The following is a 26,039-nucleotide window of genomic DNA, read 5'->3' as shown; positions in this document are numbered from 1 at the left end:
AGAAATTTTAACTTCTAATCAGGCGTTAATGTTAACTACAACAACGTTTGTGAAAACTGCCACACCCAAAAACAATAACCCAAATGAACTGAAACGTTGTGGATGTGTAGAACTACACTGCTGCCCAAAACTAAAAGCAACAAACTATTATTTCCACGTCCTCTGTCTGATTCACGATATAATCATACAAACTGCCAACAAATGTCCGTGCTATCATGTTCCTCAGGGAGTATGGCATTCCTGGTGACGGACAACCACGGCCACGGTGACAGCAGGACACCTATCAAACTGCGTAGTGCTTACCGGGTAGTTCCATGTCCACAGTCACAGACGGTGCAGAATGACACAGAGAAGACGCCTATCATCCTCTCTGAGGTGAGGAACGTAGGAAGAATAGAAGCAGGGCAGTCACAAACTGATGTGGTTCGCTGGCTTAATGTGAATCATCACGTTGTCTCTCGGGAGTGGAGACAGTTTACAGAGACTGAGACAGTATCCCGAAGACCAGCGCAGTGCCGACCATCAGAAAGAGAGGACCGTTATTTAGTTGTAAAGGCAAGACGATACCCCCTTAGTACTGCACGGCTACTGGCATCTGACCTCGCTGCGTGGACTCGACGCGTTGTATCGTGGCAATCGGTGCACAGAGGGCTTCGGCAGAGTCGCCTTTATTGTCGGAGACCTGCTGTGTGTGTACCTCTGACGCGTCTTCACAGAAGGAAACGTTTAGAGTGGAGTCGTCAACATGCCACCTGGATGCGGCACAGTGGGTTAACGTTCTTTTCGCAGATGTGTCTCGATTGCGTCTGACTCTCGACGGATTCTCATCTGGAGAGAACGTCGAACACGATTTCTCAATACAAACATTTTGGAAAGAAACCAATGTCGAAGAGGATCCCTAATGGCGTGTACCTAAATTATGTTGACCACTCGAACTCCACTTCTTGAAGTTGTACGGATGAATCGACATGGTTTAATTGCTGTCGGGTATCGCGACGAGATCTCGGGACCTCATCTGCAGTTGTTGGTGCTGTGGGCCCACACTTCTACTGATGGACGATAATGCTCGAACTCATAGAGCACAGGTGGTTGATGTTTTCTTGGAAACAGAAGATACTGCGCAGATGGCGTGGCCTGCTCTCTCTCCCGATTTGAATCCCATAGAGCACGTCTGGGATGCACTAGGGAGACGGGTTGCAACCACCAGCCAATCTCTAAGATTTGTGGGCAGCTCTGCAGGAGGAATGGGCGTTACTGCCTCAACATGAGATTGCCAGACCTGTATTGCTGCCATAGATGGTCCCACCCCATACTGGGCACATTGACCAGTTGTCGGAATGTGTGTGCCAATCCGTTAAGTTGGAAGAAAGGAAGAAAATTTTGTCTACCGTTATGCATGTTGTAGTCTGCTTACATTATGTATTCTTTACATTGTTTCTATTTTACTGTCGCCTGTTTATAATGTTTTGTTACAAAATAAGAGCAACCGTGAATAATTTCCTTTTGTTACTTTAATTTTCGACAGCAGTGTATGTTCCAGCAATAAGTTATTAACACTTACAGAACCCTTGTTACGACACTGGAGTGTTTCCTCTTTGTATGGAACGCTTACCAGCTAAGACTGATAGTGAATATCCACAGAAAAGCAGCTCGCTTCGTTAGGAATTTGTTAACTGATCGCAAAAGCGTTCTCAGATACACTGATCCAATTCCTATGGCAGACGCAACAAGGAGTCGTTTTGCATCACTGTGTGATCTGTTGTTAAAATGTGGACAGCATACGTCCCAAGAAGAGCCAACCAACATATTTACTGCTTCCTCCTACGTCTACCTCGCAAAAAGAACAAAGACAGATCCGAACTCACAGAGGGGCTTAACAACATTCGATCTACCTGAGGATCTTTTGCGTCTACAGCGGTAAAAGAGGGAAGTGACATTTGTTCACGAAGTACCCTCTGCCAATGGTGACTTGTGGAGTTTAGATGTAGATGTAGATGTGCGGCAGAGAGACGCGGTGTACAGATATACAGAACACAGGATAGTTTTACGCCGGGCTCCGGCCGACGACATACGAAATGGAATGTGAATGTAAATGCCTGAATGCCTGATCGACGTCAAAGAGTACATGATTGTAGGCCTATATAGTTGACGGCAATCTGTTTTAGAATAACAGGACCTGTTTTAAGCTCGTGAATTACGATCTTTTTGGAAAATGACAATCTCCTCCGTAAAAATCAATATGGATTCTGCAAACAGAGGTCTTGCGACACTCACCTCGCTTTGTCGGCCGATGAGGCGCAGAACGCAGTAGACAAACAGACAAAAGAGCCCAGGTACACGCTGCGTTAATTCAGTTTCGGAAAACAATCGACAACAGTTCCGCGCTCTCGTTTAGTAAACATAATCTGAGCTTACCGATTACTTGGCGAGATTCCTGATTGGACTCAGGATTTGCTGGGAGATATACTCAACACTCGTTTTGAACTAAATCGACAGATGTGAAGGTAATGTCAGTGGATACCCAGATGGATTGATATTGAGTCGTTGCTATTTACGGTGTACCGTGTACATATACAAACTAGCAACCAGCCCTGTGTTTGTATGGATGACTTTTTCCTCGTAAATCAGTCCGTGTATTAGAAAAAAGAAAAATCCTACACAAGTTCCAGAGATTATACGTGAGATATGAGCTCCACAGAAAAACCCCGCGATAGACTTTAATTTAAACATATTACATTATAGATGACGCATCGGATAACGTCGTACTTTGCGCGAGGCTTTCCACTAACGATGGCGCCGTCTGCGTCATAATTGCAATCCTTGAAGATTGTAGGGAAACGCAAGAAGACCTGTAGATCCCAGGACTTGTAGCAAACCCTTAACGTAAATAAATATAGCGTATTGCTTCTAAATAGGCGAAGACATCTGTTACTGTCCGATTACGGCACTGGAAACAAGTACTTGGAAACAATAACCTCAGCAAAATAGCTAGGAGTGATCCTCCGGGGCGACTTAAAGTGGAATGTACGACTAAACTACGTAATTATAGGAAAATTCAGGCTGAGATTCATTGGAAGAATATCAAGGAAATGCAATTCGTCCACGAAAGAAGACGTTTATAAAACGCTTGTTCGACCGTTTTCTGTGTCTTGCTCATCGGTGTCTGACCCTTACCAGATTGTACTAATAGCGGTGGAGTAGTTCCAACGAAGGGCGACGCGTTTCGTCACGGGGTTGTTAAATAAGGGTGACAGCGTTACGGGTATGTTAAACATACTTCCATTCGCAGACGCTAAGACAGAGGTGTTCTTTATTGCGGAAAGGTTCACAGAGCCGAAATTCCGAGACCATATGTTCCGACAAGAATCGGGCAACATATTACTCCCTCCAGATGTGTATTACAAAATGACCAGACCACAAAATCAGGAAAGTTGTAGGTCATATGGACGCTCAGCGACACGTTTCGGCAATCGTTCTTCGCACACATCATTCGCGAACGTAACAGCACACCATCCGTTGGGAGTACAGTTACAGATGTAGAGGTGTGCGGCATCAGTGTCGGTTGAGACTGAACGGGATGGTATGAGGGGCTTTCAGGAAATGGATGTCTTGTGGACTCAGGGGACAGGAGATGAATTTACACACGAACGTTTTTGATTACGCTTTACCGTGAACATTACTGGCAGCGATTGAAACGTGGAGCTTACGGTTACCAGTCGCAATTTATTTTACTTCTACTACGCTGTCCAGAGGTATAAACACCGATCATCAGCTGGATTTACGTCAATTAATACGATATCTATGTGTTGTGTTTATGTCTTCCTGGTAACTTGCGGGACTCATTGCCGCGGTCACAGGCTCCTCTTCATATTGTGTTACATCGCATGCGCTCTGTAAATACTGAAATGTCATGCACTGGAGTGATCTTTTTTCCCGATTTAGCTAATCGTATTTTCTGACTAGCTGGATACAGCTCCCCGATGTTTCCTCTCTTACCACAACTTCTCATCTTTCAGCAGTCACCTTTCAGTCAGTTAATTGTTGTGTGTATGCTCTGTCTTCCTCGTCCCAGGGAGCATGCTCAGACATTCTTAGATTCCACGCAGTGACGTACACTATCTAATCAAAAGTATCCGGACTCCTGTTAGTGAACATTGATATGGGCTGTGTCCGTCCTTTGCCATTATTACGGCCTGAACTCTACTGGAGACACTCTCATTACTCGTAGCGCTCATTGGCGGGTCCGTCCGCTGATTTCCTACGATTGTTTACAACCACCTTCCGCAAGGGTCGACGGTCGCTATCCGACAATGTATGGGGTCTGTTTGATCTCGGTTTAGCTGTGCTTGTTCCTTCGCATTTCCCACTTCGCGGTCACATCACCAACAGTCGACTATGGCAGTTTTAAAAGGGTTGAATAGTCCCTAATGGATCTGTTAGTCAGATGACATCCGTCCACATTTAATGTCACTGAGCTATCCTGACCGAGTCTTTGCGCTGTCACTGCTTGTCTGCTGACAGCAAATTACGAGGGCAGTTCAATAAGTAATGCAACACATTTTTTTTCTCGGCCAATTTTGGTTGAAAAATCCGGAAATTTCTTGTGGAATATTTTCAAACATTCCCGCTTCGTCTCGTAGCGTTTCATTGACTTCCGACAGGTGGCAGCGCTGTACGGAGCTGTTAAAATGGCGTCTGTAACGGATGTGCGTTGCAAACAACGGGCAGTGATCGAGTTTCTTTTGGCGGAAAACCAGGGCATCTCAGATATTCATAGGCGCTTGCAGAATGTCTACGGTGATCTGGCAGTGGACAAAAGCACGGTGAGTCGTTGGGCAAAGCGTGTGTCATCATCGCCGCAAGGTCAAGCAAGACTGTCTGATCTCCCGCGTGTGGGCCGGCCGTGCACAGCTGTGACTCCTGCAATGGCGGAGAGTGCGAACACACTCGTTCGAGATGATCGACGGATCACCATCAAACAACTCAGTGCTCAACTTGACATCTCTGTTGGTAGTGCTGTCACAATTGTTCACCAGTTGGGATATTCAAAGGTTTGTTCCCGCTGGGTCCCTCGTTGTCTAACCGAACACCATAAAGAGCAAAGGAGAACCATCTGTGCGAAATTGCTTGCTCGTCATGTGGCTGAGGGTGACAATTTCTTGTCAAAGATTGTTACAGGCGATGAAACATGGGTTCATCACTTCGAACGTGAAACAAAACGGCAATCAATGGAGTGGCGCCACACCCACTCCCCTACCAAGAAAAAGTTTAAAGCCATACCCTCAGCCGGTAAAGTCATGGTTACAGTCTTCTGGGACGCTGAAGGGGTTATTCTGTTCGATGTCCTTCCCCATGGTCAAACGATCAACTCTGAAGTGTATTGTGCTACTCTTCAGAAATTGAAGAAACGACTTCAGCGTGTTCGTAGGCACAAAAATCTGAACGAACTTCTCCTTCTTCATGACAACGCAAGACCTCACACAAGTCCTCGCACACGAGAGGAGCTCACAAAACTTCAGTGGACTGTTCTTCCTCATGCACCCTACAGCCCCGATCTCGCACCATCGGATTTCCATATGTTTGGCCCAATGAAGGACGCAATCCGTGGGAGGCACTACGCGGATGATGAAGAAGTTATTGATGCAGTACGACGTTGGCTCCGACATCGACCAGTGGAATGGTACCGTGCAGGCATACAGGCACTCATTTCAAGGTGGCGTAAGGCCGTAGCATTGAATGGAGATTACGTTTAAAAATAGTGTTGTGTAGCTAAAATATTGGGGAATAACCTGGTGTATTTCAATGCTGAATAAAACAACCCCTGTTTCAGAAAAAAATGTGTTGCACTACTTATTGAACTGCCCTCGTACTTCCCGCCTCCACTTTTGTTGGCAGATCGGCCTTTTGTGAGACCTAGTTGTCAGTTCCGCATTACAGAGGTGTGTCCGGATATTTTGGATTAAGTAGTTCACAGTGTCTCTGACCTTAGCACGTATGGACTTTACGCCTTACTGAATCCTCAAACTCAGGAGAAAAAATACAGTTACGCAACCCTAGCAATGTCTTACTACCGTGCAGCTGATCTGTAGTACAAGGTTCACTTCAGTCACATCTGGAATTCTTAGGGTCGCAGGGGTTCCCAACGAGTCTTGCAGTAGACTCAATTTGCTTTACCGCTCCTCGACGCCTCCCACTTCGGTTGCAGGACGTACCGTGGGGCCTGCGCAAGCTTCTCCGCTGGGTGCACAGCCAGTACCCCGACTACCAGATCTTCATCACCGAGAACGGCTTCGCTGACCCCCCTGGCGTTCTCAACGACACGGGCCGCATCCACTACCACACGGTGAGTCTCGCCACTACACCCTGCGTCTGGCGGCAAGTTTCCTTCGCCTATGGGCATCCAATGTACTTTGCATGGCAGAGGGTGCTTTCCATTTGGATGTTCAAATCCCTTCCGGGCATTCAAATTTTGTTTTTCCATACTTTCACTTAATTATTTCATTTTAAATTGTAACAGCCGAAATCTTTTCTCGTTCTTGTAAAGTCCCAACCTCGGCTCAGTCACTAATAAACTTGTTAGCGACCTTTTCCTTCCATCTTTCTTTATGGGTACCAGCTCAATCACCACAGTATATTTTCACGGGGATAGGAGCGGCAAATAATGGCAGATATCTTTCCATGTTTCTATTCTTTAATGCCAACTGCATTCTCACACAAGCGTGGAGTAAATTTACCCAGTATAAATGAAGTTGCTTATTTAGTTTCCTGCTTATTGTTGATGAAATTACCAAACCACTTTCGACCTCCTTATCCAAAATCGAGCCTTCATTTATTTAAAATGTCATTGAAACCCAGACCCCCATTGACAGAATGCATTACAACGACCACGAAACCCACGAATGTAAAACTCCACCCATCTGACCTCGTTACAAGTCGCATCACCTGCGTAAGCAATGCCTCAACGTAGACTCTCTACCTACTATTAACCGCACTCCACTCCACACGTTCCCTAGAGAATAAACTGAGGCCACTTACTAGGAAACCAGAGTACACTGTACCCATACATCCATACGTCCTCCTTATCATCCTTAATGCTCCTTTAATACCTATCCAGCGGCTGAAGATATATACAGATTTATCACAATAGCCCTGCAAAACATCTACACTTTTGTACGCTCTCACACACACCAACAAATACCGCTATCGCCACATTCCATCTTCCACCTCATTGTAATAATTAACTAGCTCCACAAACAGGCTCATTTTCTTTCCAAGTCTTATCAAACTCAGTTAAACCTACTCTTTCCCCCAGTTCCTTAACGCAAATGGTGTGATAGCTGCACAAATTATCTCACTCCCACATCCACTTCCTAAACACCAACGCACTGTGGTTACTTACTTGGCAGCCTTAGTTGGCACTGTAAAGGTATCCACAAATATGTTGAATTACTTTGTCTCTATCCACTGCCCGGTGTGGCTTCCGTCTTAGCCTCCCAGAGATGCCTATTTCCTCTACCCAGTCCGCTTTCTGTAGCAACAATACAACGAGTGTCGATACTCCCACTTTCTATCCCCATACGCTATTCCGCCCCTCTGTTCAAACATCACTGGCATTCACTTCCAATCAGTTATATCTTCCAACTGCTTACCTCCTCACTAACTGTCTATCTTATCCAACAACAAACAATTTGATTACCGAATTTTTCACGCAGATGCTGGAGTGCCCCAAGTATCTATCATTTACCTCCAGTACAAAGCTGTCATGCCAAAATTTGCCCCTTCTATGTAATTACTTCAACAAACCGATGACAGGCATTCTTTGTCATTCGTCCTTTGCCCTCAAATTAGCTAAACAGTCCCTCTAACTCCGTATCGACAATTTCACTTCCTGGTATAACCGAAGGTGTCTTCCATCTCTCGTGCAGAAACCTACGCTTTAATCACGGTATAACAAGTCTGCTGTATGGTTTTCCAGATTACATTTTTTAATTATACACGTCAAAGAACAGAACTTGCCCTCTTGTTTATTATTTCTCATTGGTGCGATGTATTAATCGAAGATGGTGTACTTTTTAAATAACTGACAGAGCTGAGTTTTTTCTGTTTCTTGGCTATTGCACCTAGTCCATCTGTATAGCAACAGTTACTCTCATAGGACCATGGATTGCATCATGCTACTAAACAGAGAGCCACTGTTTGATTATCTACTGCCGTTTTTTGTGTGCAAAAGAATAAACTGATTTTGTAAGGTACGCCTCGAAGGTGGAAACGCCAGATGCCAAAGTGGAGACACAGCGGTCGAATAACACCTGCTGATGTCCACAAAAACACAATAGAGTGAGCCGGCCGCAGATGACCAGACGTAATGCCTGCTAAATACTGGATGGGCAATGGATATCACGTACTCTGGACATGGAAAATAAACCAATTATTAAACGAGTCTTAGTTCCAACTACTGGGGGTATTTTCAGGGTTACCTCTCCGCCGTTCTACGAGCCATCAACGAGGACGAAGTACCGGTGATCGGCTACAGCGCCTGGGCCCTGATCGACACTCTAGAGTGGATGGATGGATATACGTGAGTACAACCGTTTACAGCTTTCTCCGTTTTCTTTTTCTTCATGGTTCGGGCTCTTACCCCAAACTACATTTCTTCTTTCCACATCTCTCTAAATTTCCACTACTTACGTGTTCAAACACTCTTCTACTGTACACGCTATGAATATTCTTCCCTGTCAGTTTCCCCTAAACTTATCCCTCCAGATCTCAACTTAGCAAGCCTGGAATACTTTAAAGCGTTCTCACCAACTTGTCTCTTTCTTTTGTACATATCCTGCGTAACATCTCTTTAACGTGTAGTTTACCTTACGAATCTACTTTTACCGGCTCACTTCTCGAATTCTCCCACTATCTGCTTCCCATTTTCTCTCGCTGTCCACCCGTCAGATTCGTACAGTTACGGGCCTTAGAAGAACAGTTCCAAGACTTGAGACTGATTGCTGGAGCGCATCTGGAGACAAGTCTATTTCTCTTGGCAGAGGCTTCCTTCACCAAAGATAGAACTTTATTGGTTGCATCCTGATGTTAAACTTGGCGGAATTCTTTCACTTTTTAATCTTCAATTAGCTGTTGTCGTTTGGGGTACTCTCTCTTTGATTTCTCTTTGTTCTGATATAATCAAATTTCTTTGAGACATTTGAGTCTCTTCTTTATCTACAATAGAGATGAGACACAAATGTCTCAACGAAAATTTAATCATATCAAATCTATAGATCATCTACACATGAGCTACAGGCAGGATTTTACCCATTATGTCCAACACTGGTGTGCTTTCCCAACACCGGAGAGCATCAGCGATAGTGACGATCTATGGAGGGGAAAATAAGCTCAAGATGGTATAATGGCTAACGCACCTGTCTAGAAAGTAAGAAGACCCAGGTTCAAGTCCTGGTCATGGTACAAATTTTAATTCATTTCTAGAGCTTCTATAATTTCTCTTTTTTTTTGTTTATCCTTGTCCATATTTTGCTGTAAGCGATCTGTCCATTTCCATTAACAGTTCTTCCAAATGTTCATCATTTTCTGCCTGTTCGTCTCAGGTTTTGTGCAGTTCGCTGTGCTGGTGTCTCTTCATTTCTGCAACCTACATCCATTTGATCCTGCTCGCTGCTGGTCTCCTTGGTCTCCTGCTGCAGGTTTTACCGCCTCTTACTCCACACACCCCCCCCCCGCCCCCACCCCCACTCCCACCACCAAACTTGACGCCTTACAATATGCCCCATCCCTTCCTGTAATCAAGTTGAACCACGAATTACTTCCTTCTCCAGCTCGGTTTAGTATATTTTCGTTAGTTATTTGCTGCACCCATCTAGTCTTCAGCATTCTTCTGTAGTATCGTATGTCCAAATTTCCTATTGTCTTCTTGCTTGAACTTCTTATTGTCCACTTTTCACTTCTACATAAGACTACACCTCAGACAAATACCTTCAGAGAAGAAGCCGTAACATTTAAATTTATATTAATCACGCTTTTCTTTCAATTGACAGCCTCCTTACTTTGGCCATCCTCAGTTATTTTGTGGCCCAAATACCAAAAGTCATCTAATAGCTACAGTGTCTTGTTTCTTAATCAGATTTATGAAGCATCGCCCGCATATACTATTACTCTCCCCTAATCTCAAGCTTTTTTATTACTCCCCCTCGATATGTTATTCCGAATTTTTTGTAGAGATTGTACGTTACCCACATGCCTCCATGATGGACACAACAGCATTTAAAAATATAGAGTGTGTTTGAGATTCAACAAATAGACACTTTTCCTTGCAAACGTTGCGTTCGCTCCTTTTCAGGTAAAATGTGTTTTAACCACAACGGTAAAGATGCATATAATGGTGTCTCTTACGTTGCTTGGAAACTGTTGGGAAATGGAGAAGACAGACCCCACTTCTGAGTACCGAGGAATACTGGAGCAAAAGTTGATATGTTGAAAAGAGGTTACACAACTGAACATTTTTGTGAAAGAAACTTCTTTCTTATTTTGCACCATTTAGGTAATATAGTTTAAAATACAGTCTGGAGAAAAGAAAAATAATTGTAGGATAATGTACGTGCTTTCTGATGTTGCAATACAGGAAATGCTATTCCTTCCACTTTCAACTAACATGAAAAAATCACTTCCAGTTCCAACATTTCTAACAAATTATTAGAAAATTTCACATTTTTCTGTTTTGGTTTACTATAACTGGTGTTCAAAATTGTTTCCGTTTTGTTCTAAGCAAAATCATGCCTCAGCCTTCCTTTGGACTTTGACCTCCGTGGAGTATCTCTGCATCCGCGAATTCTTTCATCACATCTCGCTTCGTAGGGTATTGCTGATAAGTAATGTCTTTCATATCCCCCTCCCCCGAAATAAATAATCAAGGGTGTTAAAACGTATAGAGTATGGCGTCCAAGACATTGACAATGCTGTACCGACCTATTGACCACGGAAAGTTTGGTTAACGGTACGCCTGGCAATCAAGAAAAAAAGTTGTGCACTCTCAAACCTTGATACAACCACATTGACAGCAGTGGTGCCGCTGGAAAATGTTTTAGTATTTCTGCCTGCGCATGGTGAAGAACTCCAAAGCACCGTTTACTATTTAACTGTTCATCAGTAAAAATAAGGTTCGAGAACTTGGACATGGATGAAAACAAACCAGGTTTCTGTGCTCCCGATGTCCCGCTGACGTAACCAGTTATGGCTTCCTTCTGACGAACAGTAAGGAGTCTTAATATTTACCTAGCCATTAGAATTCAAAGTAGTTTCACGAGTCCACAATATGAATGGGGAGTTACCTCCATATTTCGAGTGATAAAACAAGTTCGGAAGGCGAATCTTGTCTGGAAATGATCTTCGCTTAATGCCCGATGAACGTGGGTGTGATGCGGACGTAATCAACTATCGTGTAAAATACGGCAGGCGGTACTTGCACTCACCCTGGAATCCAGTAGTTCTCTTCCTGTAGAAATAAGTGTGTCGAGACTTAGTGCAGCAAGATTATCTACACTGACGTAGACTCCAGCACGTCAACAGACTGGCTAATTGCTATTGTGAGCAGGCTGCACCTGAACACAGTTGCGAATTCGCGCCTCAAGTCGCTTAAAATCGTGTCGTGTCCGCGCCGATCTAAACGTATCCCTCTGCTTATTGGTAATTCTGGCGTTCTTCTACGGATAACTCTTCCTTAGAGTACGTCATTACTGAACGAATAGCTGAGGACCACCAGTCTTTGAGAGCGTACAGCCACGACGTATCCTGTTAGGCGGGAGTACTGGCACGAGCCGAGGAGGAACGCAAGCTGCACCGACTACCGGCAGCTCTCGCCAGTTGGCTTTGCTTGTCTGGCGTAACGTGGCGCGTTTCCACGAAGAGTTTTTTGATGATGTCAGCGAATTTTTGAACAAAAATGTTCAGTTTTGAAAACTCTTTTCGATCACGCACTTCCTTTCCTGTGTTCCCGTTGGAAATACTGAAGTTGAGTTCGTTTTGTCCATTTTCACCAGCCAGCGAGATGGCTCGGTGTTTAGCACACTGGAGTTGCAGTCAGGGGGACGGCAGTTGGAATACCCGTCCGGCCATCTGGGTTCATGTTTTCCGTGGTTTCCCTCAGTTGGCTGAGGCAAATTCTTGCACGGTTCCTTCCAGAAGAACTTTTACTGAATTCCCTCACCATCCTTCCCTCCGCCTCTGATGACCTCGGCATCAATGGACGTTAATCCCTGATCTTTCTTTTTTTCTTCCACTTACCAGCTGATTCCAGGCAGTATACAGTTTAGCATTCTGTTCGCTTTTATCAGTTTGCCGAAAACACATTTTTCCCGAAACAGGTGGGAACGCATCGTCTCAGAGAAAAGTGCCAACAGGCTCCACCTGAAGACCAGGTACATGGCGCATATACGTAGGGACTTCGAAGAGGAAGTTAACACATCGTCCCACGACAAGACAATTACGCAGAAAGAGCAGTGCGCTGTCAGAAGAGACTACGTGTGCCAGGTGTCTTGCAGACACAGTTCTGCTTCGGTACGGGTAGCAGCTGCACCAAAGTCTGGGAGTAAAAATGGCGCGGCAGCTGGAAAAGTACTTCAGAACTGAAGTACGGGCAACAGTACGATCCCTGTAGGCACAACGTATAAACTGCACAGAAATTCACCATGAAGTTCTGGCGGTGTACGGACCACGGACCACGGTCCAGTTGTAGTGGAATGATGCCCATCGGGATTTCGCGGTCTTGCATCATTAGAATTCCATCTTTTAGGCAAGTTGAAACAACATCTTGGCTTTGGAATGGATAGGGATTGTGATCACTGTGTTCGTATGCGAACTAGTCGGTGACCCTTCGCACACAGCTTCCGGCAGGGTAGGCTTCGCTTACACAGCTTGAGACTGTCGCCAATAGGCGTTACTGTCAGGGACCAGACGTGGGAATCCAGGTGACACAAAGCACGTTCCACACATCCCCCGTTAGTCCAGCACTCTGGCCTTCTGGTGTACTCCCAGACTGAATTTGACTTGTCACCCGTGGTCGAATAGGAGACTGATCAGAGGAGAGGCAGACTGTGAAAGATTTTGTGGGGAAGCCAATAGGGAGGCCACCTTAGATCGTCTAACAGACAGGATTTGGGCGCTATCTGTTCTTGAGTTTTCGTTACTCTCTAGAATACCGCAGGGACGTTAGTAGTCTTAGATCGTCTGTGTAGAGCGGTTTGCACGATCTTTAGTAAGGATAGGAACTGTGTTTGCCATGAGCTGATGCGAGCCGAGTTGGTGACACTTCACTCTCAGTTCCAGGCTGTGTTGGCTTCGGTTACACAGCTTGAGGCTGCAGTGGGTAGGTATCACTGTTGTGGGATAGCTGTGAGGATGCAACGGACGTTCAACACGACCTGTGAGTCCGCCGAAAGGTCTGCAGTGGTGGCCAGCCCAGTTACTGCTCACATTGAGGTTCACCCCTCACCTGTGGTCGAGTGAGAGATCGCCTCAGGACGTGGCAGGCAGTGAAAGACTTCCCAGGAAGCTGAATGTAAAGCCGCCCTTCTTAACCTGGCAAACAGTTTCCAGGTGCTGCCTGTGGTTGACACTGTCCTTCAGCCACATGCAGTCGCTTCTCCTCTTCCACAGGAAACCTCTCATCCTGCAACATCCAGGCAGGATAGGATTATTGGCAGTTGGGGGCTCCAATGCTAGGTGTATTTTGGAGCCCCTTAGGTACATGGCTGCCAAGGAGGGGAAAAAGCCAGTGGGCACTCTGTGTGCATACTGAGTGGAGTCATTCCAGATGTGAAACTCGTCCTTCCACATGACACAATGAGCCCAGGGTGCAGACAGAGCTGGTGGTGGCTGACGTCAGTACCAATAACGTGTTTTGCTTTGGATCGAAGAGAGTCTCTCTGGTTTCGAGCAGCTATCTGAAATGCTAATGGCTGAATGACTTGCTTGCGAAATGAAAGCAGAGCTCACCCATTTGCAGCATAGTCGACAGAACCGATTGCAAACCTCTTCTACAGATCCAAGTGGAGGTTCTGAATAAGAGGCTCAGACGCTTCTACGACCATGTAGATTGCAGATCCCTCAAGTTGCGCCATAAGATGGTACGATTTTGGTTTCCGTCAAATAGATGAGGAGTCCGTTACACACAAGAGTCAGCTGCACGGGTAGCGGGCGCTGTGTGGCGTGGACTGGCTGGCGTTCAGATTAGAGGGTCACAGGGAAGCACAGAGAGGTCTTCGATCTCAACGGGTGCAGATTGAAAACAGGAAGACCATTGATCTAGAACCATCGGTATAACAGTTGTGAATTGTCGCCGGCCGTGGTGGCCGAGCGGTTCTAGGCGCTTGAGTCTGGAACCGCGCGACCGCTACGGTCGCAGGTTCGAATCCTGCCTCGGGCATGGATGTGTGTGATGTCCTTAGGTTAGTTAGGTTTAAGTAGTTCCAGGGGACTGACGACGACAGATGTTAAGTCCCATAGTGCTCAGAGCCAGCCAAGTGTGGGGCATTAGTTTCATTTGCAATTTTAGCGCGCAGGTAGTGGTGCGTTCAGATTTTTGTTATCATTTATGTGTAAAAAGTTGTATCAGATTAGTTGTAACATGAAGACATTAGTGATGTCGATGGAGGGTGTTTATTTGTAGGGCGGGACCGGCGCCTTCAGCGGGCACTGTTTAAGTTAAAGACTGAAGACGCGTGCTGGTCTGGGCGGCGATACAGCCGCACGTCTTCGGTCAGGGAACAATTTCGTATCGGTGGTCGCGACACCAAAATATATCGCGTCACTTCACTGGAGACTTATAGTTATCCTGCAGTGGTCAGGCCTCTGTTATTTTCGCCGGATGTTCGGTGGAACTTCTGATTTTGTGTGTGATTTTGATTCGGAATTTGTGTTAGTTGATTTGTAATCTGAGTTAGTTAACTTACTTTGCGGCTGCAGGACTGCGAGGGAGGAGTGCAGATAGTCTCTCAGGAAGATGTCATGCGAATTTTTATGTGCTTCTTTGAATCGAAATATTGTTCGTTTATTTTCGGAGGATTTGGGAGTTATGCTATGACAGCTCTGTCTTCACTAATCCCAATAACCGTATTGATGCTCGTTATTAGCTCAGGATTCCTTATTGCTGAGAGGTCCAGTGTGATTCAACAACCGTTTACTGTTCATGGACTAACTGTACAAAATAATTTCCGGAGAATGCGTTTAGCGCAATTTGGGATGAGGTGTGTAATTTCGCCAACTTATCGAGGATAAATTGAAGATACGGCCAACTATAATGGTATGAGTTGGGTACATGTTTGACATTGGATCCAAGTTTTCTCTGAACCTTTCAGCGATTCTCAGCCCATACTTAATCAAAGGAACTAGCTCCTTTAGTTTCGCTGGAAGATAAACTACTCGTATTTCTAACAGTAATAAACACGTCACTGTCAACTGTATTTAACCTATCCTTCCTGAACACCATTAGGTGCATCGCAAAAATTTCGGATTTAGCCACCTTTCAGCGCCTATAACGATTTGAGCGTTAGTGCTTTCTGTTATCCGTTGGAACTCTGGTACTTTCCCAACACACTATAACAATTTACAAAAATGGTTCAAATGGATCTGAGCACTATGGGACTTAACTTCTGAGGTCATCAGTCCCCTACAACTTAGAACTACTTAAACCTAACTAACCTAAGGACATCACACACATCCATGCCCGAGGCAGGATTCGAACCTGCGACCGTAGCGGTCGCGCGGTTCCAGACTCAAGCGCCTAGAACCGCTCGGCCACCACGGCCGGCCCGCAGCTCTGAAATCTGAAGTACGCCACTTGTCACAACGCTGCTCAAGCGTCCCGGCTCACGCAAACTTTATTGTACAACCACTGGACACTTCTGTTGTAGCTCCTAGGCAGGCAGTGGCCGGCCGGGGTGACCGAGCGGTTCTAGGCGCTACAGTCTGGAACCGCGCGACCGCTACGGTCGCAGGTTCGAATCCTGCCTCGGGCATGGATGTGTGTGATGTCCTTAGGTTAGTTAGGTTTAAGTAGTTCTTAAGTTCTAGGGAACTGATGACCTCAGAAGTTAAGTCCCATAGTGCTCAGAGCCATTTGAACCATTTTTGGAGGCAGTGCAGCATAACGTTGCGCCAGCAGGCTGTAGCAAGTAGTATGATTACAGCAACGAGCCCTCGGTTTGGCTCACACCGTTGTAATAGACTGTTGGAAAGTGCACACTTTTGAAGTAGAAATTTGCTGATTCGCTGCTGTGTAAAATTCAGTACCGTACGCACTTGCATGTACGTAACAACAGATCTTGTTGATGATCCACAGTTGTAAAAAATAATTCTAAATTTGTTCTGCGAATTTTTTGAGATCAGGTGTATTATGTGTAGATGTACTTATTTTAGTGACTCATGAAAATTTGTGCCAGAGCAAGACCTGAATCCAAATATCCCACTTACCGCATGCACTTGCGTTGACCACTTGGTCCATCCGTGCACGCTCCCTTGGATCGACCTAGACCTTCATACGCCATATTGTCTACATCCTTGTGCTACAGTTTATTGAATTCATCACCTAATGTTCACTAACACTATTAGCTGGATACCCACGCCAGGGAGAATGAGAATGCGAGGAATCGGGGCTTACTTCGTTGTTGTTATATGCTCGTGTAGTTCTGTAACACTTGCTTGCATCTCTGAAAGAACAGACGTTGATGATCCAAAGCTGTACGAAATCAATCGAAATTTGTGCTCCGACCGTGAGTTCTTTGACATCAGCTGTATTTTTTGCTAGCGTATCATGTCAATTCTGGAAATCCGGAATCTACTCTGTAGGAATCAACATGGATTCCGGAAAGAGCGATCGTGTGAGACACAACTCGCTTTATTTGTTCATGAGACCCAGAAAATATTAGATACAGGCTCCCAGGCAGATGCCATTTTCCTTGACTTCCGGAAGGCGTTCGATACAGTTCCGCACTGTCGCCTGATAAACAAAGTAAGAGCCTACGGAATATCAGACCAGCTGTGTTGCATGTTGTTCTCAATGGAGAGACGTCTACAGACGTTAAAGTAACCTCTGGCGTGCCACAGGGGAGTGTTATGGGACCATTTCTTTTCACAACATATATAAATGCTCTAGTAGATAGTGTCGGAAGTTCCATGCGGCTTTTCGCCGATGATGCTGTAGTATACAGTGAAGTTGCAGCATTAGAAAATTGCAGCGAAATGCAGGAAGATCTGCAGCGGATAGGCACTTGGTGCAGGGAGTGGCAACTGACCCTTAACATAGACAAATGTAATGTATTGCGAATACATAGAAAGAAGGATCCTTTATTGTATGATTATATGATTGCGGAACAAACACTGGTAGCAGTTACTTCTGTAAAATATCTGGGAGTATGCGTACGGAACGATTTGAAGTGGAATGATCATATAAAACTAATTGTTGGTAAGGCGGGTGTCAGTTTGAGATTCATTGGGAGAGTGCTTAGAAAATGAAGTCCATCAACAAAGGAGGTGGCTTACAAAACACTCGTTCGACCTATACTCGAGTATTGCTCGTCAGTGTAGGATCCGTACCAGGTCGGGTTGACAGAGGAGGTAGAGAAGATCGAAAGAAGAGCGGCGCGTTTCGTCACGGGGTTATTTGGTAGGCGTGATAGCGTTACGGAGATGTTTAGCAAACTCAAGTGGCAGACTCTGCAAGAGAGGCGCTCTGCATCGCGGTGTAGCTTGCTGTCCAGGTTTCGAGAGGGTGCTTTTCTGAATGAGGTATCGAATATATTTCTTCCTGCTATTTATACCTCCCGAGGAGATCACGAATGTAAAATGAGAGAGATTCGAGCGCACACGGAGGCTTTCCGGCAGTCGTTCCTCCCGCGAATCATACGCGACTGGAACAGGAAAGGGAGGTAATGACAGTGGCACGTAAAGTGCCCTCCGCCACACACCGTTGGTTGGCCTGCGAAATGTAGATGTAGATACTATCAATAAGTGACACGGAAATTTGTGCTAGACCTAGATTCGAACCTGGATTTTGGCGAGCATTAGATAATGAATATAGTGGACTATGGGGTAATGACGTACAAAATGTGACACATGCACGTTTAGGTCAGTGCAAGTGGGGCACATGGCTAACAGAAGTGGTCAAGGCGACTGCTCATGATGAGCGGGAAATTCGGGTTTGAGTTCTGGCCTGACACAAATTTTCATGTGTGAAAAATGGTTCAAATGGCTCTGAGCACTATGGGACTCAACTGCTGAGGTCATTAGTCCCCTACAACTTAGAACTAGTTAAACCTAACTAACCTAAGGACATCACAAACATCCATGCCCGAGGCAGGATTCGAACCTGCGACCGTAGCGGTCTCGCGGTTCCAGACTGCAGCGCCTTTAACCGCACGGCCACGTCGGCCGGCTTTCATGTGTCAGTAAGTGGTATTACTCATATATCTAATACACTCAATGTCAAAGAAATTGCGTTCAGCAAATAAATTTCGTATTATTTGATATAATAGTGGATCGTCAACAATGCCTGTTCTTTCAGAAATTAAGTTAGTATCACAAGCCTAGGTGGGCATATCATGATTAAAGACATTAGTCTTGATTCATCGTGGTTTTCTTCTCTCTGTTGTGGGAGTCCAATTAATAACGTTCATGAGCTTTAGTTGGCGAATGTAGTCGTCTGTAGCAAAGGATATAGGCAGAGTGACATATGCGGATTCGGGTCAGTGCGTTGAGCATGCACGGGTAGCTGAAGCAGTTAAGCCGACCGCTCAAGATAAGCGGGAAATTTTCATGAGTCACTAAAAGATAGTACATCTACAGATAGTACATCTACACCTAACACAACTGATGTCAAATAATTCACTGCCAGTGAATAAATTTCCAATTATTCAGTACCGTATTATATCACCATACGGATTGTAACATACCTGGTTCCATCTTTTCATGCTTCCCACTATGTCATCCAGTGTGTGAGGAATCTTCTTCTGATGACACAATGCGAGTTTCAGGTATTCCTAAGTGCTCTCAGTCAGGTTCGTGGCCGCAGATATCGTAGATCATTATATTTTTGAAGAAAAGTACTCACTAGGTAGGTCCAACGTGCTAGTGCGTAATCCTCTCCAAAGCCGAACACATCGCAGAGGGTTGAGTACTTGTCCCAGTACTGCACAGCCTATGGATTATCCTCAGCCAACATGAGAGCCGTTCGACACACTTTCGCAGTTTGATCCAACAACTTACCAAAATTATGAACCTGTGGGGCTCCATCTGTCAGATGTGGAATGGTACCTGGTCACCTCCACGTTCCTGTATGACGTTCCCCATGCGTCAAACAAATCCTGCACATATCATTACTGAGCATCTGAAGCTGTTTTTACCCAGGCTCCTTTCTGTCATATTGCCTACTGTCTTCACGCACAACACTGCTGTGAGGTTTATACCCTTGTTCTAACGGGCTTTAGAAGGCAAATTGAATATGGAAATGACTGCTGGCCGTCTTAGACCACACACTCCAGCCAGTTGCGTCTGAAACGAAAGCACATAGTTCTGTTGTGCTCTTCTCAAGGGACCTAAAAGCCAAATTTAGTAGAGAGCCTACTACGAGAAACATCGTTAAAATTTTGTGCCCCACGATAGCGGTTAAACATTCGAATGACGTCCTTGTGGTCAATGCCAGTTTGATAGCCAGCTTTCCCATGCTGACAATCCTTCATGCCGTGAAGTCACTGTGAACGCACAGTCTGGGCTTGAAACGACCTTCCGAGGCGTCACTGTCCCGACCACGGCTGGAGACACTGAGCGTCGTACCCAACTGCGCTGACGCCGGAACTGAGGCCTTCGCCTCTGTTACACAGATGAATGCTCGTAGCTGTTTCCTTTTATGAATGAAGTACTGGGCAAGAGGTTACTATTTTAAAAAAAACCACGCAGGTCTCTTTTTCAGCAGATTATATTATTTTGGAGAAACGTTTGACTCTGACCCTACTATGTTTCCAATAGGTGCAGTCTGCGCCGTGTTTGAATACTAAACACACATGGGTCGTATTTCACTCCGCTGTCAGACGGAAAAAACACCGAACGAGATTTCACAGTGAGCAGCACACTGAACTCGTTTTCGGGAGGACGACGGTTCAAATCTGCATCCGGTAATCTAGATTTAGGTTTTCCGTGGTTTCCCCAAATCGCTCCAGGCAAATATCAGGATGGGCACGGCCGATTTCCTTCCCCATCCTCGAAACAATTAGAGCTTGTTCTCCATCTGTAATGATCTCGGTGTCTACGAGATGTTGAAACCTAATTTTCCTTCCTTTCTTCCTTCAGACTAAAAAAATCATCAAACTGGTAAGTTTCCTCCAGATAATGGACCATTATGCAGGATACGAGAGTTGATGTGTTGTTGTTTCGTGGGCATCTGTCGACAGGTTGCTTTGATGCAGTACTCTAGGCTGATCGGTCCTGTGCAGGTCTCTTCGCTTCTGCGTAACTATTTGAACTTGCTCATTCCATTCCATCCAAGAGCCCACTGTACAATTTCTGGCCCTCTCACTTCCCTCCACTACCAGGTTACCTATTCCTTGATGCCTCAGGTTGTGTCCAAACAATCGATCGCTTCTGTTAATCAAACTGTGCTCTACATTTCATTTTTCCCATTTCAGTTTGGTACCTCGTCATTAGCTACTCAATCTGGTCATCTAATCTTCAGAATTCTTCTTCAGCACCAAATATCAAAAAATTCTATTCTCTTCATTTCTAAACTGTTTATCGTCCTTGTTTCACTTACACACAACGCAACACTCCAGACAAATACCTTCAGGAAACATTTCTTAACATTTAAATTTATATTCGGAATTTGTAAATTTCTCTCTTCCAGGAGCTCTTCTCTTACTATGCCAGTCTGCAGTTCATATACTCCCTAATTCGGCCGTTATAAGTTACCTTGCTGCTCAATCAACTATACTCGTCTATTACTTTGGAGTCAGAATTCCTACTGCAATTCGGTCATCTACACATATACTCAGCTAGCCACCAAGCGGTGTGTGGCAGAGGGCACTATTCGTGCCAGTCATAATCCCTCCCCCCCCCCCCTCCCCGCCTTGTTCCACTCACGAATCAGGCGAGGGATAAACGACTGTCTGAACACCTCAGTACGAGCTCTAATTTCCCTTATCTTTCAAAGGTAATCATTGTACGATCTGTAAGTTGGTAGTAGTAATAATATTGCTCTACATCCCCGTCGAGCATCGGCTTTTAGAATTTAGTGAGCAGCCCCTTCCGTTTAGCGCGTCGTCTACCTGCAAGTGTGTCCCACTTCAAACTTTCTATGAGATTTGTAACGCTCTCGCGATGGCTAAATGTACCAGTCACGAATCTTGCCGCTCTTTTTTGGACCCTCTCAATCTCTTGTGTCAGACAAACGAACAATAAGACTGGATGAACTATTGTAAGCAATTTCCTTTGTTGGAGGACTGCATCGCTTCAGGATTCTACCAATAAACCGCAATCTAGAGTTCGCATTAACCATTACCTGTGTAATCTGATCGTTCCATTTGAGATCATTTCGAATAGTCACACCCAGATACTTGACGGATTTTGCCGCTTCCAAAGAGTGGGCATTTATTTTGTACTCGTACATTAATGGGGATTTTCGCCTTGTTATACACAGTAGGTTACACTTACTAATATTGAGAGACAACTGCCAGTCATTACACCACGCATTTATTTTCTGCAAATCCTCATTGATTTGCTCACAGTTTTCGTGTGATACTACTTTCCTGTAGACTACAACATCATCGGCAAACAGTCTAATGCCGCTGTCAGTACCATCAACCAGATCGTTTATGTAAATCGTAAAAAGCAGCAGACCTATTACGCTGCCCTTGGGCACACCTGATGTTACGCTTGTTTCTGTTGAAGTCTCTCCATTCGGGACGACGTACTGCTCTCTGTCTGTTAGAGAACTTTCTATCCAACGCCATATGTCATCGGATAGACCGTAAGCGCGCACATTTGGAGCAAGCGACAGTGAGGAACTGAGTCGAACGCCTTTCGAAAGTCGAGGAATATGGCATCAACCTGAGAGCTGGTATCTAGAACCTGTTGTAATGTCATGCACAAAGAGTTGATGTGTTGTTGTTTCGTGGGCATCTGTCGACAGTCTTGATGTTCACCTTATAACCTCTTTTTAAGACGCCATCCATTATCTTTTAGTACTCTTTCAAGTCCTTTGTCGTCTCTGTCAGAATCGCAATGTAGTCGGCAGACGACAGTGTTTTTATTGCTTCGTCATGATCTTTAATAATCCCTTTCAGATTTTTCCTTGGTTTCGTTTACTGCTGGCTCCTTGTACAGTCAGAATAACATTGTATGCTACAACCCTATTTCACATCCATCTCAACTGCTGCTTCTCTTTCATGTCTTACGACTCCTATAACTGCTGTCTGGTTTCTCTACACATTGTAGATATCCTTTCACTCACTGTATTTTGTCTCTTATAGCCATATAATTTCAAAGAGTATATTCCAGTCAGCAGTGTGTAATGCTTTTTCTAAATCTATAAATGCTACTGAACGTCAGTTTACATTTTTTTCAGTTTGTCTGTTAAGATATGTCACAGGTGCAGTATTGCCTCGCGTTTTCCTACATTTCTCAGTAACACAAAGTCAGTTTGCTCGAGGTCGGCTTCTATCACTTTTTCCAGTCTTCTGTAAATTATTCGTGTCATTATTTTTTCAACCATGATTTACTTAACTTATAGTTCGTTAATATTCACACCTGTCAGTACTTGTCAACTTTGGAATTAGAGTCCTTACGTTCTTCTTGAAGTATGAGGGTATTTCGCTGAGACTCATGCCTTTCACACCAGAATGAACAATTTTATAACAACACGCTCTCTCAAAGATTTCAATAATTCTGAGGGAATGTCACCTACTTCAGTTGGTCTTGTTTCCACATTGTTGTTTTACTGCTCTACTAAATTCTCTAGCAAAATATCATATATCCCAACTCATCTTCACTTATTTTCTTTTCCGTTTCTTTAATGTAGCTTTCAAATTTATTTCCCTTATGCAGCTGTTTATTCCTTCCACCCTCCAATTTTCACTTTTTGGTTAGTACTGTCTTGCTATCTGAGCTCCTTATATTGCTAACCCTGCTTTTCTTTTCTCCAAAGGTTTCTTTAATTTCTCTAAAAGCGGCATTTGTCTTTCCCTAAATCATCACTGCTTACACAGCCTTCCATTTGTCCTAGAACCATTCCTGGGTAGCGATTTTGCATTTATTGCTCATCTCATTTGTAGACGTCGTTATGCCCATACTCCTCTTTTATTTGCTTCATTTTTGTATTTTCCTTCCTCTTGCTTTAGATTCAGTAATCCAAGGATTTCATCGACGAATTGTGTTTTTGCCTTTTTTACCCTCTGATGGGTTCACTCAATAACGTTCTCTGAAGCCTATCCATTCGTGTTTCACTGCATTCTTTTCCACTGATTCAGTCGAATATTGCCTGATGTTGACCCTAAGACTCACTCTCCTTTCTTTTTATTCGAGCCCCTTCTCCTTAATTTCCTATGCTTCTGCAGTTTTTCAGTTTTAATCTGCAGTTAGTAACAAATAAATTACGGTTAGAATCCACGTCTGCTGCTGAAAATGTCTTACAGTTTAAAATCTGGTCTCAGAATCTCTGTCTTTTATTTATAAAATCACTCTGAAACCTTCTGGTGTCTCCAGCTCATCTCCACATACACAATCTTCTTACATGATTCTTAAACCAAGCGTTAGAAATGTTTAAAATTGTGGCTATGTGCCAAATTCTACCAGCTGGCTTCCCCTTCCACTTCTTTCTCTTTGTCCATGTTCTCCTTGAACTTTTTTTCACTTTTTCATATTTTTTCTCCTGTCTAATCACAGTTGAATTAAATTTTCGTCTCCTCCAGTTATCTTAATAATTTGTTTTATCTCATCATAGATTCTTTCAGTGTCCTCATCATATATGGATGTAATGTGCTTATAAAGTTGTAGTATCGTGATGGGAATTGGCTTTGTCTCGTCTTGATTACAGTAATGTGTTCACTATGCTGCCCATAGTTGCTTTCCCACATACCTATTTTCTTAATTATTATTAGACTAACTCTCGCATTACTCCTATTTCATTTTTCATACTGCCCTGACAGAAGTCTCGTTCTTTCTGTCACCTCACTTCATTAATACCCACTATATCTGGTGCGATTTGTTTTGCGTCCTACAGGAAGAAGTTCGGCCTGTACGCTGTGGACTTTGACGACCCAGAGCGGCCGAGGACGGCGAAGGCGTCGGTGTCGGTGCTGAGGCAGATCTACCAGAGCAAGGAGGTGCCGCTGCAGGACTTCGAGGACGCCGACACGACGCCCCCGCTGCTCTGAGGCGGGCCGCGGGCGCAACACTCTGGTTATTCTGACAAAATTAGCCGTCTACACAAGCCGCCTTTCGAGTTTTTACAGAAGCAGTGAATAAAATACATAGTGTGCTACAAATAGTTTTATTTTTTCCTCAACACCTACCGCACCAGATAGAACTCAACACTTTATAGTTAACGGGATGAAATCGACAGACGGAAAGGTAAATTTTAGAGTACTTCAAACGAGTGTTATAGGGCGTTCACTGATTAGAATATCCTCTGCCTGACTAAATCAATAAATCACCCGGGAGAAGAGGAGGAAACGAAATGAAACTTCAGGAGATGAGTGGGCGTGTGATGTTGTTTCAGTGATTGCTGTATCGAGTCAAATTTATAAATACGAGGGCTATTCCGAAAGTAAGGTCCGATAGGTCGCGAAATGGAAACCACGGTAAAAATCAAAAATGTTTTATTTGCAACAGTTAGATACACCTTGCAGCTACTTATCTCCATAGTCGCCGACCCGACTTAGATGTGTATCGTAGCGTTGTACCAACTTTCCCATACCCTCGCTATAGAAGGCAGCCGCCAGTGCTCTCCGCCAATTCTCTACGCTGGCCTACGGCTCGTTGTCTTGTGCCGAAATGTTGTCTTCATAACCAGCGGTTCATGTGACCTGAGCTGAAACTCAGAGGGAGACAATTACGGGCTGTATTGTGGGTAATCTCACATTTCCATTTGAAAACGATGCAGGAGCATCTTCATTGCCCCTGCAGAATGCGGCTGAGAATTGTCTTGAAGACGAAACAGCACGACAGTTATGTAATGTTAGCTGCATAGCTTCAGGGGAAATTTCTCACCAGGCCCCCGTACTTGGCGGCAGACACTATTTTCTCGACATCTTTACGCACTCACTGCGAGCTCAGAAATGAGAAGAGCGACGTGATGCTAACTGGGGTTATACTAGAGACACTACCCAACACATCTGTGCAAAGCTTTATCGGATTTTCATAGTCGTTTCCATTTCGTGACCGATCGGACCTTACTTTCGGAATAGCCCTCGTAACTTAGCGGTATGAGAACACGAATTCTGGCCTAGATGCTTGCACTAACTCGGTTGCGAAGGGCGCCATATGCTTCAAATGGCTCTGAGCACTGTGGGACTTAACATCTGAGGTCATCAGTCCCCTAGAACGTAGAACTACTTAAACCTAACCAACCTAAGGACATCACACACATCCATGCCCGAGGCAGGATTCGAACCTGCGACCGTAGCGGTCGCGCCGTTCCAGACTGAAGCGCCTAGACCAGCTCGGCCACCATGGGCAGCAAGGGCGCCATAAGGCCGTCGCGTTCTCTCCTGAGGCGGGCTGGTCCACTGCCATTGTAACTGGGCACACGCACTGGGACGGACCGGGCTGAACTTCCGAGCTGTTCCCGCACGCGTTCTACGAAGGGCAGGTATAGGGATCGTGGAGGTCACGGGAGTACTTAAGAATCATGCAAACATTTCATAGAGACACGTGTCACGTGTGTACCAGCAGACTCTGTTTGAAAAAAACGCGCCACAGTACCGTCCAGTGAGAGGTAACACACAAGGACGCAGAACGTCGTAGATGTGTCGCTGTCTTGTCAGAGTTCTTTC

General features: G+C 44.8%; 1 protein-coding gene across 1 annotated transcript in view; it reads left to right on the top strand.

The window, feature by feature from the left end:
• Positions 1-24,530, top strand: part of LOC126198841 (myrosinase 1-like) — a 151,670-nt gene extending 127,140 nt beyond the window's left edge. The window contains exons 9-11 of the mRNA XM_049935423.1: positions 6,206-6,343; positions 8,472-8,578; positions 24,266-24,530. Coding sequence (XP_049791380.1) covers positions 6,206-6,343; positions 8,472-8,578; positions 24,266-24,419 — 399 coding nt within the window. The 3' untranslated portion in view covers positions 24,420-24,530. The remainder of the gene's footprint in view (positions 1-6,205; positions 6,344-8,471; positions 8,579-24,265) is intronic.
• Positions 24,531-26,039: the final 1,509 nt, after the last annotated feature.

This window comes from Schistocerca nitens, chromosome 8 (genome assembly GCF_023898315.1).
Source record: "Schistocerca nitens isolate TAMUIC-IGC-003100 chromosome 8, iqSchNite1.1, whole genome shotgun sequence".
Classification (NCBI taxonomy): Eukaryota; Metazoa; Arthropoda; class Insecta; order Orthoptera; family Acrididae; genus Schistocerca; species Schistocerca nitens.
The sequence above is the reverse complement of the archived record's forward strand: the minus strand, read 5'-3'. Positions and strand labels throughout refer to the sequence as shown.